Source organism: Chelmon rostratus, chromosome 6, assembly GCF_017976325.1.
Source record: "Chelmon rostratus isolate fCheRos1 chromosome 6, fCheRos1.pri, whole genome shotgun sequence".
NCBI lineage: Eukaryota > Metazoa > Chordata > Actinopteri > Chaetodontiformes > Chaetodontidae > Chelmon > Chelmon rostratus.
Window position 1 is genome coordinate 27,901,629 of NC_055663.1, and position 17,993 is coordinate 27,919,621.

General features: G+C 45.5%; 1 protein-coding gene across 2 annotated transcripts; it reads right to left on the reverse strand.

The window, feature by feature from the left end:
* Positions 1-2,158: 2,158 nt before the first annotated feature.
* rbl2 (retinoblastoma-like 2 (p130)) lies at positions 2,159-17,789 on the reverse strand. Of its 2 annotated transcripts, none has more exons than XM_041938550.1 (22): positions 17,485-17,789; positions 16,184-16,314; positions 14,401-14,601; positions 14,040-14,104; positions 12,402-12,530; positions 10,939-11,099; positions 10,086-10,150; positions 9,523-9,694; positions 9,257-9,420; positions 8,916-9,028; positions 8,720-8,823; positions 8,398-8,535; positions 7,945-8,109; positions 7,706-7,814; positions 7,255-7,527; positions 6,982-7,181; positions 6,688-6,864; positions 6,349-6,420; positions 6,061-6,163; positions 5,351-5,589; positions 4,786-4,959; positions 2,159-4,620 (listed from the first exon to the last, which is right to left on the reverse strand). In XM_041938550.1, the coding sequence occupies exons 1-22, from the start codon at positions 17,620-17,622 to the stop codon at positions 4,453-4,455; spliced, it is 3,261 nt and encodes a 1,086-aa protein (XP_041794484.1). In that variant the 5' UTR covers positions 17,623-17,789; the 3' UTR covers positions 2,159-4,452. The 2 variants fall into 2 exon arrangements, with proteins under 2 accessions (XP_041794484.1, XP_041794483.1); XM_041938549.1 differs by having other exon boundaries at positions 5,351-5,592.
* Positions 17,790-17,993: the final 204 nt, after the last annotated feature.

The following is a 17,993-nucleotide window of genomic DNA, read 5'->3' on the forward strand; positions in this document are numbered from 1 at the left end:
GGAGAGAGGGGGAGGGGGAGAGAAAGGGAGAGAGAGAGGAGGGGGGACTGAAGAGAGAGGGGGAGAAGGAGAGGGAGAGAGGGGGGAGAGAGGGAGAGGAGAGAGAGAGGGAGAGAGGAGAGAGAGAGGAGAGAGAAAGAGGGGGGAGAGAGGGAGAGGGGAGGGGGTAGAGGGAGAGAGAGAGAGGAGAGAGAGAGGAGAGAGAAAGAGGGGGGAGAGAGGGAGAGGGGAGGGGGGAGAGGGAGAGAGAGAGAGAGAAAGAGAGAGGAAGGGGGGACTGAAGAGAGAAGGGGGGGGAGGGAGAGGGAGAGAGGGGTGGAGAGAGGGAGAGAGAGGGGAGGGGGAGAGAGGGGTAGGGGGAGAGGGAGATAGAGGGAGAGAGAGAGGAGGGGGCACTGAAGAGAGAGGGGGAGAGAGGGGGAGAGAGGGAGAGGAGAGAGAGAGGGAGAGAGGAGAGAGAGGAGAGAGAGAGGGGAGAGAGAGGGAGGGGGAGAGAGAGGGGGGCTGAAGAGAGAGGGGGAGATGGAGGGGGAGAGGGGGAGAGAGAAAGAGGGGGGAGAAAGGGGGCAAGGGAGAGGGGGGAGAGAGGGAGAGGAGAGAGAGAGAGGGAGACAGTGGGAGACAGGAGAGAGAGGAGAGAGGAGGGGGGAGAGAGAGGGAGAGGGGAGGGGGGAGAAGGGGGGGGAGAAGGGGGGGGGGCTCTGTGCACAAAATCAATGCTTTAAAGTTGAGCATGTAGAAAAATCCTGTTGGTCTCTTTGTCTCAGTGTCAGATGTTCTGATTGGTTCCTCTCTCACATCTGGACAGTAAACATGAAGCGACAGTTAACATGTTCCATCTCTTCGTCACCTGGAAACCATTTCTGCTGTCATCGGTGCTTCTCTATCTACCCTCGGGTATTCATAAAGTAACCTTGAACCTTGAACCTTGAACTTGGTTGTATTTGGTTTTATTTTCAATATTTGCCTGTTTTCTAAAAACAATTTGTGCTGTCACAAGATTTTTTTTTAATTTTCTTGTGTTTTGTTTATTTGCATGTTGTCTTATGTTGCCACTGTATTAGTTTTAATCCCTTAATATTCTAAGACGGGGTAAGTCAATAGGACATTGGCTGATGTAGAAACAAAATCTTGCAACATCAGTGAAAGCAGGCGATGAAGATGATCTCAGGTTTCCTGTTTGGCTTCATTCTACTTCCATGAAACACCTGAGCTGCTGTTCGTCCTGCAGAGAGATGCTGCTGTCAGACAGCATCAGACACACTTTGATAAAGTTTCTCGTCGTTACTCAAACAGGCAAACGAGATCGAGTTCAGCGGACCGTAAAGACTTCAGCTGCTGCGAAGCTTCTTCAGCAGAGCGACTCAGCAGATTTACAGCTGTGTCGTGCTGGAGGTGTAAAGGTGAAGTTTGCGATGTTAATAAATCAGAGGGGAAATAAAGAAACCACGTCAGCAGCTGTGTGTGTTTTACGGCTGTCAGGTTGTGATGGAGTGAGTTCACGGCATGAACTCAGCTGGACAAACTTTGTTTCTCGACATAGAAATTAAGATTTTAAGAGTCCAACGTGACAGATAAAACAGACGCCCGTCAGCATCACTGGGCTTTATTTTCACACGCTGAAGAACCCATTCGGGACGTCGGCTGTCGAACAGTTTTATAAAGCCTTCTGGCTTCTGGTGGATCCTGTTCTTCCAGACACATGTTGGATGTCACTGACACAGCAAAGAAAAGAAAACTTATGATTATGTATGATCTGTCCAAGTGGAAGCAAAGATAGAAACAGAAGAGGACCGAGGATGGAGCTCTGGGGTACTCCACATCCCTTCCATCAGATCTGATACTTCAAATGAAAGGCTCCTCAAACATACCAACAGTGACTGTAGGAACAAACCCCATAATCACATTAACAACACACATTTAAGATTCAGTGATTTTCCTCTGAATGTGACAGAGTCCACGTCCATTTCCTCCTACACTTAGCATGAAAATGCTAATCAGAGATTGATTTGTTCAAGTTATTTTTGGACGTGTTTCATGAGTTTTTGATGTTTCGTTAACACATGGAGGCCGGGTGTAGTTGTGTACAGCACACAATAATAAAATCGTATAAATACTCAAAGCAGCATCTAGTGGCAACAAAAAGAATCAACCAGACCACTTTAAACATTCTATTTATTCCATCAGAGCTTTTACAATCAAGAAAATCTAATAAAAGTAAAGTTTGTCTGACAAACAAACAAACAGATTTCAGGAGTAAAAAATAAAGGCACTTAATTTACATCACCTCCATAAAATAGCTTTTCTTTTCTCTTTTTTTACAAATATTTACACGCGGCGGTCGACAATAACACAGTTTTTTTCAGTTAAAGTACACGAGAACAGGAGGAGGACGTATCCTGTAGAGAAACACACAGTTTCAGTCCTACATGGAAAATGAGACCATCATATCTGCTGGTGTGACTAGAAAAATCACATTTAAACATGGTCAGTCGTCATCTGTCTGGAGCCCTTTAACTGACAGATGTTAGTGTTTGAAATGATTAAAAACAAAAGTCAGGGAGAGTTTTTTCATCTCTTTTGTAAACTAACGGTTAAATAAACACAGAATCTTTTAAACGTCACAGAAAACACAGCGATGATAAAACTGTAAGTGAATAAGTAGAAGAGAATAAAGTAAAAATCAAACATGAGAATGTCAGAAAGCTGCTGCTACTTCATCAAACCTTCACTTCAGTAAGAAAATTCACGTAAAAAAAACGATCAATAATGAAATCCCAAAATACATTCATGCATCAGAGAAGAAATGGACGGAATGAAGAGAAATCAGCGGCAACGCAACGTTAGTTCTGTTTCTACGACGCACTGCAGGCGAAATCTGTTTGATGACTGATCGACTTTGATTGATGATTGATTCCAACCAGGACTCAGCGTCATTCTGAGAGGAATTTTAAATGGAGGTTTTTGTTTTAGTCGTGTTGTTGGTTTGAAGTCATGTTTTGGTCTTTTTGTTTTGTTTACTCAGTGTAATACAGTCATATTTACTTCACTGGCAAATATTGAAAATATTCGGCCTGTGACGGACGTCTGTCGCAGCTCCGTGCGATGGATTATAGAAGATTATAGACTAAAATGTCAATTACCTGACAAAACTTCTGTTTCACTCAGTGGAATTTATAAAACTATGTAAACTGTTATCGACTTTACATAGAGCTAAAATTAATAGTGAATTCTGTTAAATGTTCTTTAACGTTTGTGAGTTGTTAGAAATCATAAATCATCTTTTAGATATTTCGCAGATGTTCATCGTCGACTCGGCTACATTAAATATTAGTTTAAAGTTAACGGAGCAGGACAAGCTAATCGCTAACGTGCCTGAGCCCGCAAAGAACTCTGAGCTACGCTAACATTAAATTTAGTCCTGAAAGAGAATTAACACTCAGCCGACACTGGCCTCTGCTGCCGCCGCCACAGTGTGCGAGGGTCACTCTGTCACTCCTTGGGGGAAAATCATGCTCTAGTTTTGAAACCACAGTTCCCAGAATGCATTGTGGGATATCAAACAGGAAAAAACTATTTAGTTATGCTGCAACCTGATCCCCATTTTTAGTCTATATTTGTTTACATTGAGTCAAAGTGTCTCCATTAACAGTCTGCTGAACTAGCTGTTAGCAGTTAGCTGCTAGCGGCTCCTGTTAGCAGCGCACTAATGGATGTTCAGACAACTATCACTGGATCAGAAATCTGAAGAAAATTTAAAACCATGAAGACTCTCCGGCAGGTTCTGAAGACTCCTTTTTTTCTATGATTTCTTGGTGCATTTACGGTTTTATGCGTGACACAAAAATGAAGTCCTCAGGAAGAGGAAGTGGAACCTGGGAACCAGTTTCATTTGCTTTGGTGATGCCAGGCTTGTGTAAGTCACAGTGAATCTAAGAATATGTGCTTCATGTCTGTGCGCTATGAGTCAGAGAAGGAGCGTGAACTTTGACCCTGACTGCATCGATCATCACCTGTGGTCACGCCACACTGGACCTTTACCTGTCCTCTGTCCTCCTGTGGGTTCATGTCTGTGACCTTTAAGAATGACTGTGATGAGCAACAGAGCTGCACGAGTTTTTGTTGTTTTGTTGCTGCAGTGTCACAAAGACACATTTTTAGATTCTCACTTCGTTGAGCTACACAGTAAAGACTCGCCAGTCAGAACTGGGAGCTGAAACTGATGCAACAGGTGTGTCACGTGACCTCACTGTGGACTCATCAGGCACAAGTGACCAAAATGCTCCTGAAAGTCTGATCTCCTCCACGTATGACAGGACTGTGAAGGCGTAGCATGATGGGTGGTGATGTGACAGTATGGTTTGTCACTGTGGTGATACTTAGAGTGTGTGTGTGTGTGTGTGTGTGTGTGTGTGTGTGTGTGTGTGTGTGTGTGTGTGTGTGTGTGTGGCCTCAGTGCGAGGAGCTGCGGTCGTTGGCGACGTCCTGCAGGCGGCGGAGCAGGGCGGAGTGGTTGTCAGGACAAACCCTCTTGGGTGAAGTCTCCTCCTCCAGAGGCATGCTGCGCTTCCTGGTGGGGGTCTCTCCGGTCCGGATCATGCTGTTGATCTCCTGGAGACGCTGAGGGGGTCAGAGGTCAAAGGTCACATGTCAAAGGTCATCACAGACATCACAAGTAGATTTTCATTCAAACAGTCACTCCAACAGTTTCTGCTGTGTGGCCGCTCAATTACAAATCCTAATACGACAAAGGTGGCATTGTGTGTGTGTGTGTGTGTGTCTCACGTTGGGGGGGCTGCTGCAGATGTAGTAATAAATCTTGTCTCGGGGGGTGGTCGCTGTGGGGGCGGAGCCTGTCTTGTGAGGAGAGATGTAGATGGAGTGTTTGCTGGACAGGAGCATCCGACGAGGAGAGCCGGTCCTCAGGGTGGGGTACGGACACAGAGGGGGGGACTCCACCTGCGCATGCGTATGTGCGCACACACACACACACACACACACACACACACACACACACACACACACACACTTTCAGTTTTTTGTACAATTTGTGTAAAGAAAATCTTTGTAAATCAACTTGTAACTAAAGATCTCAGATAACTGTGGTGTAGTAGTAGAAGTACCACAGAGTTGTACTTCCTGTGAACAGAGTACTTGAGTAAATGCATCAGAAACCCAGATATTAAATATCATGAATCAGTTCAGTGTTTTTCATTGGTGACGTCAAACTGAGGGTCAAATATCACATCAGACAGTTGAAGCGAAGCAGTGAGGAGTTGCAGCTCATCGCCTTCAGACATGAATAAACGATCAGCTCGTATCACATGAATCGCAGCTTGTGCACACGTACCCCCGCAGATGGCGAGCTCGCCGAGTATCGCAGAGCAAAGTGCCTCATCTGTTTGATGTAAACACTGTTGTAGAAGTGGATCAGGTCTCCCCGCTCCTCCTCTCCCTCGCAGGCAGTGGAGGAAGAGGAGGAGGGGGAGTTCTTAGTGTAGGTGTTGGTGGGGGTGGAGGGGGCGCTGCCAGGCTGCGGGGTGGGCAAGGTGCTGCTGGAGCGAATCGGAACTGGACTGATGTCCCCACCTGCTGGGGGGAGATGGGTGAGGGAGGGAGCGGGGGAGACGGCAATTAATAAACGAGGCAACAGTCAATAGTGTTTATTTAGTGTTTGTATTCATGTAGAAATATAAGAGAAAAACACTCCAGTTTATACTGTAATAAATCAGTTTTGATATAAGTTTTAGAGAGAATAATATAAAAAATAAGCAAAGAATATAAAATATAAAAAAGTAAAATAGAGAATAATACATGTAGTACGATATATAACCAATGTTTTACCTCTGTTTTTGGTCTCTACCAACTCCTGAGGGAAATATCTGTCTCTTTAGCTGCTAAATGCTAAATGTCACTATGAGAGAGACACGTTGTACTCACACATAATACGTACGTATATATAAAAGTACACATTACTGAGGTCACACTGGCCTTTTCACTCAGTTCAACATTAAAGACGATGAAGATTTCCAATAATCAATAAAACTGGTGTTTTCATACCTGGATCCTGGTTGGGGTCTGCAGACGAGCTGTGCTTGTTGGTGTTGTTGTTGTTGCCTGAGTGACGTCTCCTCCTCCCTGAGATCAACACACTCCTATACACCTGAAACACACACACACACACACACACACACACACACACACACACACACACACGAACAAACGAATGAATAATGGAAAATGATGGTTTTATTTTATTTATATATTTTTTTTATGGTACGGATCAATAAAGTGTAAAGGTTTTAATAAGTTTTGTTGTGACATCAGATCTGATTCAGAGGTTCTTACATTGCTGCCGGCCTGAGGCTGAGTGCGGTAACACTTCATAATGTTCTGGAAGGATTTGTCTTCTTTGGTCACCTGATGACAACAAAAACACAAGTTTCAAGAGAAAGACACACACACACACACAGAGACACACACACACACACAGACACACGCACACACACACAGACACACACACATGAACAGACACACACACGCACACACAGACACACACACACACACACACCCGCATACACGTGCACACACGTGCACACACACACACAGACACACACAGACACACACACAGACAAACAGAGACACAAACACAGACAGACAGACACACACACACACACACACACACACCTTTGCCATGACATAAACAGCACACATGAGGAGCTGGTCGAGGTGTCGGTCCATCATCAGATCGGTACAGTGAACCAGAGAATATTCAAAACACGTCCAGATCTTCCTCCTCAGCTCTGACGAGATGTCCAGTTTGGCACAAAGATCTCTGAGACGGACGCTGGCCAGGTGATACACCTGAGAGTGGAGAGGCAGAAGTCGGTTTATTTCCTACTGGCCGTCTGATCACAGGAACTAATAATCATCAGGTGAACACGGCGGGACGTGCCGCGCAGAAGAAAACGGGACTCGCACCTTCCTGAAGAAGAGTGACAGCGAGCCTTTCCTCAGCGGACTGCTGGCTGGTTTGGCAGCTGGTTTGGTGACGGCTGATTGGACGGTGAGAGTGCCAGTCAGAGTCTGTGCGGACAGCGGCTGTAGCGTGGCTCCGCCCTGTCCGGTCACACTCACCTGGACTGGGATGAAGGTGATGCCTCCGCTCTCATTGGCTATACCTGCCGAGGTCAGAGGTCAGTGTTTGTTTTTATTATCGGTCACATTACACGCCGAATGTTTCCGGTCCCTCACCCTGCACAGGTATGGTGACCGTCTGCCCGTTGTTGGCGGTAACGGTGGCAGTTGCCACGGTGACCACAGTCTGCCCGGCCGGGATGGTCGTCACTAGGCTGGCCTGGCCGGTCTTGGTCACGGCTGCCGACGCCGTACCGGTGGTGCTGGTGGTGCCGGTGGAGGTGGCTCCGGGCTCGCCGTCCAGCGGGTCGACAAACAGACGGCGGCGAGCCATTCCGGTGGGAGGAGAGCTGTACCTGTCCAGCAGGGTGGTGGGGGAGGGGGACACACCTGGAGGAGGCGCAGATTATTTTACATTCAGGGTTCTCTAATAAACTACACACTTTAGATATACAATGAAGTAATGTAACTAAATACATTTACTCAAGTACTGTCCTGTTCTGTTCTAATCCTGAACACCTGACACACACACACACACACACACACACACACACTCTCTTACACACACCTTTGAGAGTGCTGCTGGTGTTGAGGTCTGGTCGATGGCTGATGGGAGTGACAGGAACGCTGCCTGAGCTGCTTTCATCATTTTGTTCCAGATACTGAGGAGGCATCACCTGACACACACACACACACACACACACACACACACACACACACACACATATTTAGGATTCATTCGTATATTTTTGGCATTAGACTGAAACTGAAGTGTTAGCGTTGTGCTGTTTGTTGTGTGTTCTGGACCTGCTGGCAGGCGGGGACGTGGTCTTTGGCTCCACGGAGGCTCTCCCACAGTGGGGAGTCGCTGGTCCAGGCCAGGCTCTCCAGGACCTGCTCCTCCACCTGGTTCAGGTGCTTCACCACCTCCCGAAACAGACCCTGCTCCGACCGCACCAACACTTCGATCACCTGCACACACACACACACACACACACATACTTACATCTTTGTGACAACCCTCGTTGACATAATGCCTAAACCCTGACCCTAACCTAGACCAGGTCTGAACCCAGCATATTAGTCTTTTCTGTCCTCTCGTGTTTTTTATTTTTCTACTGGTGAGTGTTTGTCAAAGGGCTCATTCTCAGCTGTTGTCCCTTGGCCAGATGGTAAATCAACACAAACACACACAAACACTCAGGTACAGACACACGAACAGACACACACTCTGACAGAAGTGACAGGTTGCACTGATACCTTGTAGAAGTGATAAGCGGGGAGCTGGAAGATGCCGATCAAGTTGGGGAAATCTCCCGGAGGTCTATAGGAGAAGATGACGATCTCCAGACAGCAGGCCAGCAGCGAGCGATGGAAGACGTCCTGCTCCAGAATACACTGAGACACACAAGCATACCGTTACCATGAGAATAAATCTCCGTCCCTGTAACCGTTCACTGTGAGCGTCAAGCTCAAGTGTGTTTATTCAAATTATAGAACGAGCTTTAAATGACAGCCGTTCATTTAGAAAAAACAGACTCAATCATTTCCAGCCATCAGCCTCGAAAAAGAAATCACTCACAGACAGATCAGCGTCTCCCAGTATCATCTTCTCTCTCTCAATGATGGACTCCAGGATCCTGTAGTAGAGCGCCTCCGCCAGGTGGAAGTACTTCACTGCCATTTCTACAAGGAGAAAGTTTCTTTAGGAGCTTAGAGGGAAGCAAATCTATCAAACATATAAAAAGTTTTCTGTTCACGAGTCTGTGTGTATCTACCTTTCCCCATCCCCCAGTTCTCTTCCCCATGGCCCTCGAAATATTGAGAGAAGAGCTCAAACATGTCCTTCAGGCGCCTGCTGATGACATCACTGGGGTCTCTGGCGCAGGTCCTGGTCAGAAGCACAAGTAAAAGTACTTAGATCCTTTATTTAAATACAAATAAGAACATCACAGTGTAAAAAAATACTCCATTACAAGTAAAAGTCCTGCATTAAAAGTCAGTAAAAGTACACGAGTATCATCATCCTTCTCATCTTAGTAATCATTCCATCATGTTAACAGTTAGTAATGTTGTGGTACAACCGGCTTCTGCTAAGCTACTGTACAACGAAGCGTACCTGAGAGTCTCCATTAGCTTAGCGCTCGGCCCCTGTTTGGTCCCTGACAGCAGGGTGTGGAGTCGCCCAACGCTCTTCATGGCACACGAGACCGGAGACGCCAAACTGTTCTCCTGAACGTACTTCCTGCCTGTCAGAGGAGTGGAGACCTTCAGAGCCGAGGCCTGGAGAGGAGAGACACGACCCAGGGTAAAACCCACCACGCAGGACAGGAAATTATCCTGCTGTACAGACATGAATACAGAAACACAAGTTCACTATCTCACAGTGAGGCTGGCGTGAAGCCTGTGGGTGGCGCTGTCCTGGTTCTCCGCCCCTTCACACAGGCAGGGCCCCGGCGTACCGATGTCTTCGCTCGCCCCCTCGCCGGTGAAGATCCTTTCATCCAGACCGCCAGTGGCCAGAACGTGTTCCTCGTACACCCGACTGAGAGATAAACTGTGGGTCAGAGAAGAAGACAGAAACGATGGCAGAGCCTCTGAAACATGACCAGCATGCAGTGCAGCAGGAAGAGGAACTCAGGAGTCTGCTGAATTAGCTGTTAGCAGTGTACTCATGTACTCATATGAAGAGTCTTTATTCCATGATTTGATTTCAAACTGATTTTATGGTTTTATCTTGACGGGATAATGATCTGCTCAGGAAGTGGAAGACACACTGAATCTGAAAGCACGTGTTTCATGTCTGCGTGTTCAGATATGACTGCATTCTGGCTCTGAGAAGAGGATAAAGGAGTTTGATGCTAATTGCATCAATCTGTCTCAAAGTGATTTAAAGTATCTTAACATCCTGAGCACACTGCGCGACTGTGTGACGACAGCAGACTCACAAACTGTCTCCAAAGTTCATAGGATCCAGAAAGCCGCTCAGACCATCTTCTTTTCCTCTGAGAATCTGTGAGAGAGACACCAAGAGGAAGTTCAGCTCGACACAAATCACACAGCATCAGACCAGACCTCTGTGTGTGTGTGTGTGTGTGTGTGTGTGTGTGTTCCTACTGTATCTACTTCCTAACTGTGGTGGTAGGAAGTGAAAAACCACATCATACAGGAAAAACAGAGGCATTTGTTAGAAAAGACATCCGTCACTGAAACCAGACTCTTAATATATTTGATATTTAGAAGAATTAAGTACCAAGTGAAAGATAAATAGGAAAAAAACAAACATGGATGGATGCTTCATAAAAACAGATTACCTGTTAAACCAGGTTTATTTTCGGGATCTGTCACCATGGAAACTGATCCTTCCAGACTCACCTGTTCCAGGTGAGCTTCGTTTTCAGGCTAAACCAGTGTTACAATCAGCCTGAAGCAAAGACTGAAGGTTCCTCTTTACTGCTGCTGTAAACACGAGTCACTTCATGTGAAATAAAAATCTGAGCTCTGTCGACGTGCTGGATGTGATTTTAAAAAATTAAAACTTTGCTTTGCTGCTGAGCCTCCTTTACGAGACCCTCGACAGGTGACACACACCTGTTTACAGACGAACCTTTGTTTTGAGTCCTGGTGTACAGAAGATAACACAGATCTTCTAATTTACTGTTAAAGTCTCTGCAAGTCGATTTTCTTTCTTTGCTGTAATGAACTTGGAAGTCAAGGGCTCTTTGAACTGTGAAAACAATCAATCAAACATCATGAACAGTGATGATGGCAGCAGATACACACAGACGAAGCATGTCTCACCCTCTTGTGGAAAAGTTTCTTGATGAAAGGTTTCCAGAAGTGTTCTTTGACTCCTTTGGCCTCCAGCACCAGGCCGTCATGCAGCTCACACAGCTGCTCTATGAAGCAGTGCGGACCCGAGGACGGCCGGTAGTCTTTGCTGCTGAAGTCTTCTGGTAGACCTGGAGGACACCAGGCAGACAGAGCAGAGCGGCCCGATGAAACGCTCGTCCCTGAAGCTGTCGACACGTTTACAGACTGCTGTATTTCATTTATTCTTATTACTGTGGAAAACTGCAGCTAAAACAGTTTGATGAAACACGTCAGCGATCTAATGAAAAATGTCACGATGAACACGTTTTGGTGTCGATTCTTTCAGAATAACGCTGACTACGACTGCTCGTTAAATGTTGACGCCGTTACCGTGGTAACCACAGGTGCTTACATCTGTAGGATTAATCCTTTAAATCTTTACTGCGTTTGATCGAATGTGCCCGTTGTTCTTTGAATTCTATGTTGTGTTTTTATCGTTCACGACTAATGAGGTTTAATTCTGTTCGACATCTGTTCTTTAACTGTATTTTCTCCTGTCGACTCCAGTAAATTGTTGTTTTTATGCTGTTATTAACAACCTCTTTTCCCACAGGAAGGAAATCTGGAGATGTCTCACGCCGTCTTGAATTCCCTGGTTGCGTATCAGGATTTTCAAACCAACGCGCAGAAAAGAAAAAAGTCTGTTTCCTGCCTGGATACAGGCTGACATGGTGTCGTTTTTCATGTTGAGGCTGGCAGAGCAGTTTCCTTTCTCAACAGGTTCTCCGGTACAATAAACACCATGTTTGGAGATGGAGGTGGAGGCGGGGGCAGCAGAGGAAACACCAGGTGTCAACAGGAAGACAAGGCAGCGCTGATACACGCTGCTGCAGGCGTCTCTGGGAGGCGGCTGCTTGGAGCTTGTTCAACGAAAAGAGCAACTTTTGATTTACTTTGCGTGTTTGATTCGGTGCTGAACAGGACTGATAAGCAGGCTTCCGACACGCCACTGCTGATTTAATTTTATGACTCTTCAATGTCACGTTTCACAACTCTGTGGATAAGTTTAGCAGTAAACACGAAGCACAGCTGAGGCTGATGGGAATGTCTTTCGTCCTGCCGGTAATTGTTCATAAACCAAACTGTTGGACATATTAAAATGTTGACCTGATGATGGCGCTAGACGAAAGGTCGGAGTTATTTAAGTTCATCCTGAGGGGAGCATGAACGTCTGAACCACATGTCATCATCAGACGGCTGTTTTTCAGTCTGAACCAAAGTGGAGGACAGCCTGCCGTCCACACAGTGATGCCACACGTGTACATACATGTTTTTAGAGAGCAGGAAGAAGCTTCAAGTGAGAAGATTTTTTATTCCCGCTTCAGATCTAAAGCAAAGCCTCAGAAGCTCATATCTACGACGCCGCAGCAGCGCTGAGCGCAGTGTTGCACCTTTGAAGTTCGGGTTGAGCAGATCTCTCCTGGCGTTGCACAGCAGAGCGTTGGTGAAGACGAGGTCGAGAGCACACAGCAGCAGATGATACGAGTTCACCAGGTCGTCGCTGATCATCGGGAAGTTCCCTGAGCGAGACAAAGAAAACATGAAGCCACACGAGAGATTTTTCTGTCCTCGGGTTAAGTTGGCACAGCAGACCGTGACGGGATTAGTGCCAAAGCTACCAGGCAGGTTTCAACTCGACTCTTCCTGCGTGTGCGGATTAAAGGAGGTTTCAGGCGGGAGTTTTTCTGAGCAGCAGGGAAAGTAAATGAGGCCCAACACTCTTCCCCTCTGGTTCCCTTGAGCAAGGCGCCTCAGAGTCGCTCCAGTTTGTTCCTCTCATTTATTCATACGGCCTTCAAAATAAAAGCCAGAGGTGTTTTCAAAAATAACTTACTGCTGAAGGTTTTCTGGAAACTTCAAAGAACATCTGGATGATAAATAATCTGCAGTCACAACTCAAGAAACTGTTTTGTTTGTTCTTCATTGTTGCAGCAGACAGAATATTTTTTTCATCCAGATCCGAGGTTTTCAAACTGTGAGTCGCCTCCTTCTGGGTTTCTCTAACCAGCTTTTCATTTTTCATGAATCAGATGCTCTGTGACGCGACCGTACTCACACATGAGAGGAGCAGACCGGTGCAGCTCCGGGGTCTCCAGCACAGGACTGAGCTGTGCTGTCAGATCCCAGGTCAGGTAACAAACATACAAGGACGAGTCCTGTTCTCCGTACAGTATGGAAATAAATTTAGAGACACATTTGTAGACAATAACCCGCCAAAGTCTCAAACTTCATAAAACATAAATCTCAAAACAAAGACAAACACATCTGTCCTGATGGAACTGAATCTTTATTACGTCTAAATTATGATCAATCACTCGGAAACCAAATCTGTTCAGCTGTTTTAAGTCCAGTCGACAGAGAAGCTGAGTAACTTAGTGACAGCAGTGAACGCATCGTCTCCATGCAGCTGGAAAGAAAAGGGCTGAGTTTACATGGTGGTGTCCAGCTGATGTTAACGAGCCCAAACCTGAAGTGTCCCCTAACTGTGAGGGACCAGGCTCAATGCAACGCTCACAGACCCAAACACACATGAGAGGGGGTTTTAGTTCCTGTCAGATTTCATTTTCTGCAGATCCAAAGTTTCACCCGTCACAGCACCAGAGTCCCTTTTTGAGCGAGGACAAACTCCAGGAAAACAGGTGTGAACGGTCCTTCAGGAGGATCATCTTATTAACTTCAGCTGAACTTTTCACTCAGAACCAGGACTTTGCATTCAGTCCTCTGTCACTGACACTGAGATCGCTTCAGAAAGGGATCTGGAGCTGATCCACATACATGCGTCTCTGTTGGTCAGATTTCAAATCTGATCACAGTCCGTCTCTGTTTATGTCCCCCAGCTGCTTTCTGAAGATGTGTCAAGTACATGTCATTGTTCTGTAGGACAGACTGGACATTTCCTTTAAAGGCAGGTTCCTTAGTGTTTATATAAAAGTCCCCTTTAACAGGTGGACTTCAGGACCTGTTGTAACAACAGCTGCAGTGCAGCGCCTCCACTGTGGATTAAAACTGAAGACATGATAAATCTTTACCTTTGGCATGGACAAACAGGACCCAGCAGAAGTTGAAGACCTCGGTCACAGTGCAGGGATGACGTCTGGAAACAAAAGACACGAAGGAATCTGAATTACATCCGTCTGTGATGAGGAAACACTCGTTAAGGCATCGTTTATGTATTACAGGGATACAAACTCCACTTTTACTGGCGACTTGATGTACGACGTGATTTATTCAGTCACTCTGCATCAGCTGTGTATCATGTAGCTGTAAACTGGGAAACTGCACTTTTTCATACTTCACGCCTCTGAACGACCAAAAGACCCAAACACACGAAGAGAAATCCAGCCGTCTGAGCTCGATATTATGCTGAGGTCAAAGGTCATGATGTCCCACCTCTGTTTGCGGCTGCGGTGAACTCGCGGCGGCTCCTCAGACGGGGTCTTGAAGATGGCTTTGAAGATGGGAACGTACTTCTTAAAGATGACCGCCGACACGGTGAAGTTTCTCTCCAGCTTGTCGGTGCTCTGACGGAAGTCCTGAGTGAGGTTGGCCATGTCCTGCCACTTCTTCATCTTATTAAAGAACTCTATGAGGCTGCAGGAGGACGACAGGGACAGATTTACCGCCCCCATGAGGTTTATATATGAGACTGGTCTGTGAGGAGGTGGTCCTCATCATCACCATTATTCCATCATTCTGAAACTCAAACATCTCTGCACATTCAGTTATAGGTTACACGATTTGACACAAGCAGAAAGAATTTTACAGCAGAGACAACTCAAAGAACTACTGTTTAAATATGAATATAGCAGAGCCTCAACTAAAGATATCACTATTGATTCCTATGCAGATTATTTTCTCAAATAACTGATTTCTGTTAAATGTCAGATAATAGTGAGAAATGTCCGAAGAGACGTCTCGTTTGTCCGAGATTTAATTTGCTTTCATAGAGAGAGCAGAAAATACATTTAGCAAACCTTTAAAATGCACAGAACCTGCAAATGTTTCGCTTTTTTTCTTTGAAAAAATAACAAAACAAAACAATTAACGGAATATAAAACACTTGCAGATTAATTTTCTGTCGATAAATTAATTGATCAGTGTATTCGTGTTTTCACCACTTCACTATTGTGTCACTAAAAATGAAAAGATGGGAACAAAAGGCATGTTGTTGTCTGGGAACTGTTTTGTTCAAAATTTCAGATTTGACTCAACATGATGTCAAAAGTGGAAAACACCAGTTTCAGCAGACATCACATCAGGATGTGGCTCATATGATGTCAGGGTGACGTTTGCATGCTGCTCCAGGATCTGTGAAGAACTGGCTGTTTTTCACCCATCTTTAAGGGACTGTTGATAAATTATTTGGGTGGTGGTGGTGATGGTGATGGGGGCTGAACCTTATGTTTCACTCTGTAAAATAAATACTAAATCTCTGATAGTCTCTGATAAATCCACACACCCGACATAAACAGATCAGAAGCAGCATTTCCTGCTCATTTTTCCAGGCAACTTCAGTTTTTCTGGAGGTGATGCAGACTGACGGGTGACTCTGGAGAGACCTTCGGGGGTCATGTGACAGATGGAGATTTGCTGACAGGGTCGGCGGGCTACATTTGGGCAGCCTTGCTAGCTTGACAATTTGTGCTGTGAGAAGGCGATCAGTGAAGAAGAGCGTAACACATCCTACCAGTGCATAGCGACAAATACTACAAAACTTTTTAACCAACCTGCTGCGTTTCTTCATTCTCTCCCCTTCATTTATTTGCACAAAGCAGCAATTTAACACGTACTTGAATGTAATAAATGCAAAAATTGTAAAAAAGATGATTATGATTTGAAAAAACTTAGCTCCCGCTGAGCACAACCAGAATATCATAATGTGCAACATCCCTTTCAGTAATCAATTCATAGTAAAATATGTGTGTTTTAAAGGAGAACCTGCAAAACTCAAAAACAGCATCAAACCCACAGCCGGTCTGGTGTACCACACGTTAATAACAGCTCAACAGACAGCTGCACACATGCTAGCAGGTTAGCTAACTCACAGTGCTGACAGCTCGGCTGTCCTCATCTGTCACATGACGCACGTCTTACAGGTCGTACAGTTGCCATCCCTCAAGAGTTTCCTGCACACAGACTTGCAGCTGAGTGCACAGGTGCATCGTGGGCCTACCTCATCTCTGAGCAGCGCAGGATTCGGGTCAGAGAGACAAAGTTCCCCTCGGCGGTGCCTTTTCCCACCGTCGGCACTGAGGACCTGCAGGCCACGTACAGAGCGCAGGCCAGCCAGTGCAGCTCGCTGCCCTGCACATGAAGGAGGACATGATAGTGAGGGGGGAGTCACAGGGAGAGGAGGGGGAGAAGAGGGAGAAGAGAGGAAACAGAGGAAGAGATGGAGGGACAGAATAAAGACATGGAAGTATAGAGGAAAAGAGATGACAAGGCTGGTGAATATATTAGGGCTGCAATTATTCTCACTATCAATGAATCTGCCAATTATTTTCTTGATTTATTGATTACCGTAATTATTTGGTCTATAAAGTGTCAGAAAATAGTGAAAAATGCATGTTGTAATAACCAAAGGTGGAAGAAGTATTCAGATCCTTTACTGAATTAAAAGTACTAATACCACACTGTGAAAATACTCCAAATGTATTTAGTTACATTTCACCACTGGAAATATCTCCAAAAAAAGACATTCGGATCACCATCACGTGAACTGCTATTATATCCAATTATTTATTATACTTAGCAACCCACTGAGTACTTTCTACAACAATACCTCATGTACTACAAACTGGTCATGTGCTTTATGTAAAAACTCCTGCAAAGCAACTAAAGCTGTCAAATAATAGCAGTAGAAAGTATGTTTGCTTCCAGAAATACTAAAGTAAAACGCAAAATACTGTCAGTGCTTAAACACAATAGTTAGCAGTTACTTTGAAGCCGTGTGCGGAGGGATTCAGGCTAAAGTGTCTCTATAAATAACCGTATTTAATAAGCAGGTTGTGTCATTAATCATCAGTCAGTCTGCTGTGTTGGGTTTCACTGAGCTCTGATGGAAATCCTGCCCTCTAGCGGCTGGCTGCTCACCCACAGGTCATTATTACCGTGTAATGTCTCCACGGTTACAACATACAGCGTTTATTTACATTATACTAGCAGGACATGGTTTAGCATTGAAATAACCTGTGTGTAGAAGGCTAACCATCATATTTACACACATCTACGCGTGGAAACTGTGCTTTAGTTTGTTTCCGAGGGTTTAACCAGTCGTTCAAACTCCAGTTTATCGCTTTCAAACCATGTTTCTGTTGTTCTGTCAGAGTAAAACGACACAAAGTGGACTGAGGTTAAAGAAGCGTTAGCTTCGTCTCTACATTATCCTAGCTAGCGATAACGTTGTAGTAAATGTGGTAGCGGGAAACAGCAGCGACACATAAAATGAATACAACATATGAATGTTTGTTTTACCTCTAATGTAAAATTTCTGCTGATGTTTTCGTAGGTCTTCCAAGCCTCGCTGCTCGCCTCTTCGTCCATATTCAAAGCCCGACACAGATCATCAAACCCGGTCCGAGCTTTCTGCAAAAAGTCGTCCTCGTCGCTCATTTTTTGTCTTTCTGAACAAACTTAGCGGTTAAAAAGCGGGTTTAGAGGGAGAAGAACAACACCGGCAGTCAGAGCAGACGCTGTTCGCGCAGCTGTTTGCTCAAATATAACCGTTAACGGTGTTATTATCGTGCTGTAAGCAACACAGCTCTGTACAGTGGAGCCATTTAAATGTCCTTTGACTGACAGGTAGTGCGACGCGTAGCCGCTGCGGACGTAGGGAGCGCCACGAGCGACGGAGTGAAACGTCATTTCTGTGCGTCTTTTACATGGAGAATACAAAAAGTGCGTATCTAGCCCCAGCCCACTAAACGTGCGTAGCTGAGCGGAAAGGCTGGGTCTCCTGTCAATCTAAATACTACGACTTCCGG

Bases quoted from the DNA above. Each gene is read 5' to 3' on its own strand.
- rbl2 (XM_041938549.1), bottom strand. From the start codon at position 17,622: ATGAGCGACGAGGACGACTTTTTGCAGAAAGCTCGGACCGGGTTTGAT. The intron at 6,421-6,687 runs GTGTGTGTGTGT...TGTTGTCATCAG, and splicing joins CTGTTTATGTCATGGCAAAG to GTGACCAAAGAAGACAAATC. The intron at 4,960-5,350 runs GTACGTGTGCAC...ACGCATGCGCAG, and splicing joins CGAGCTCGCCATCTGCGGGG to GTGGAGTCCCCCCCTCTGTG.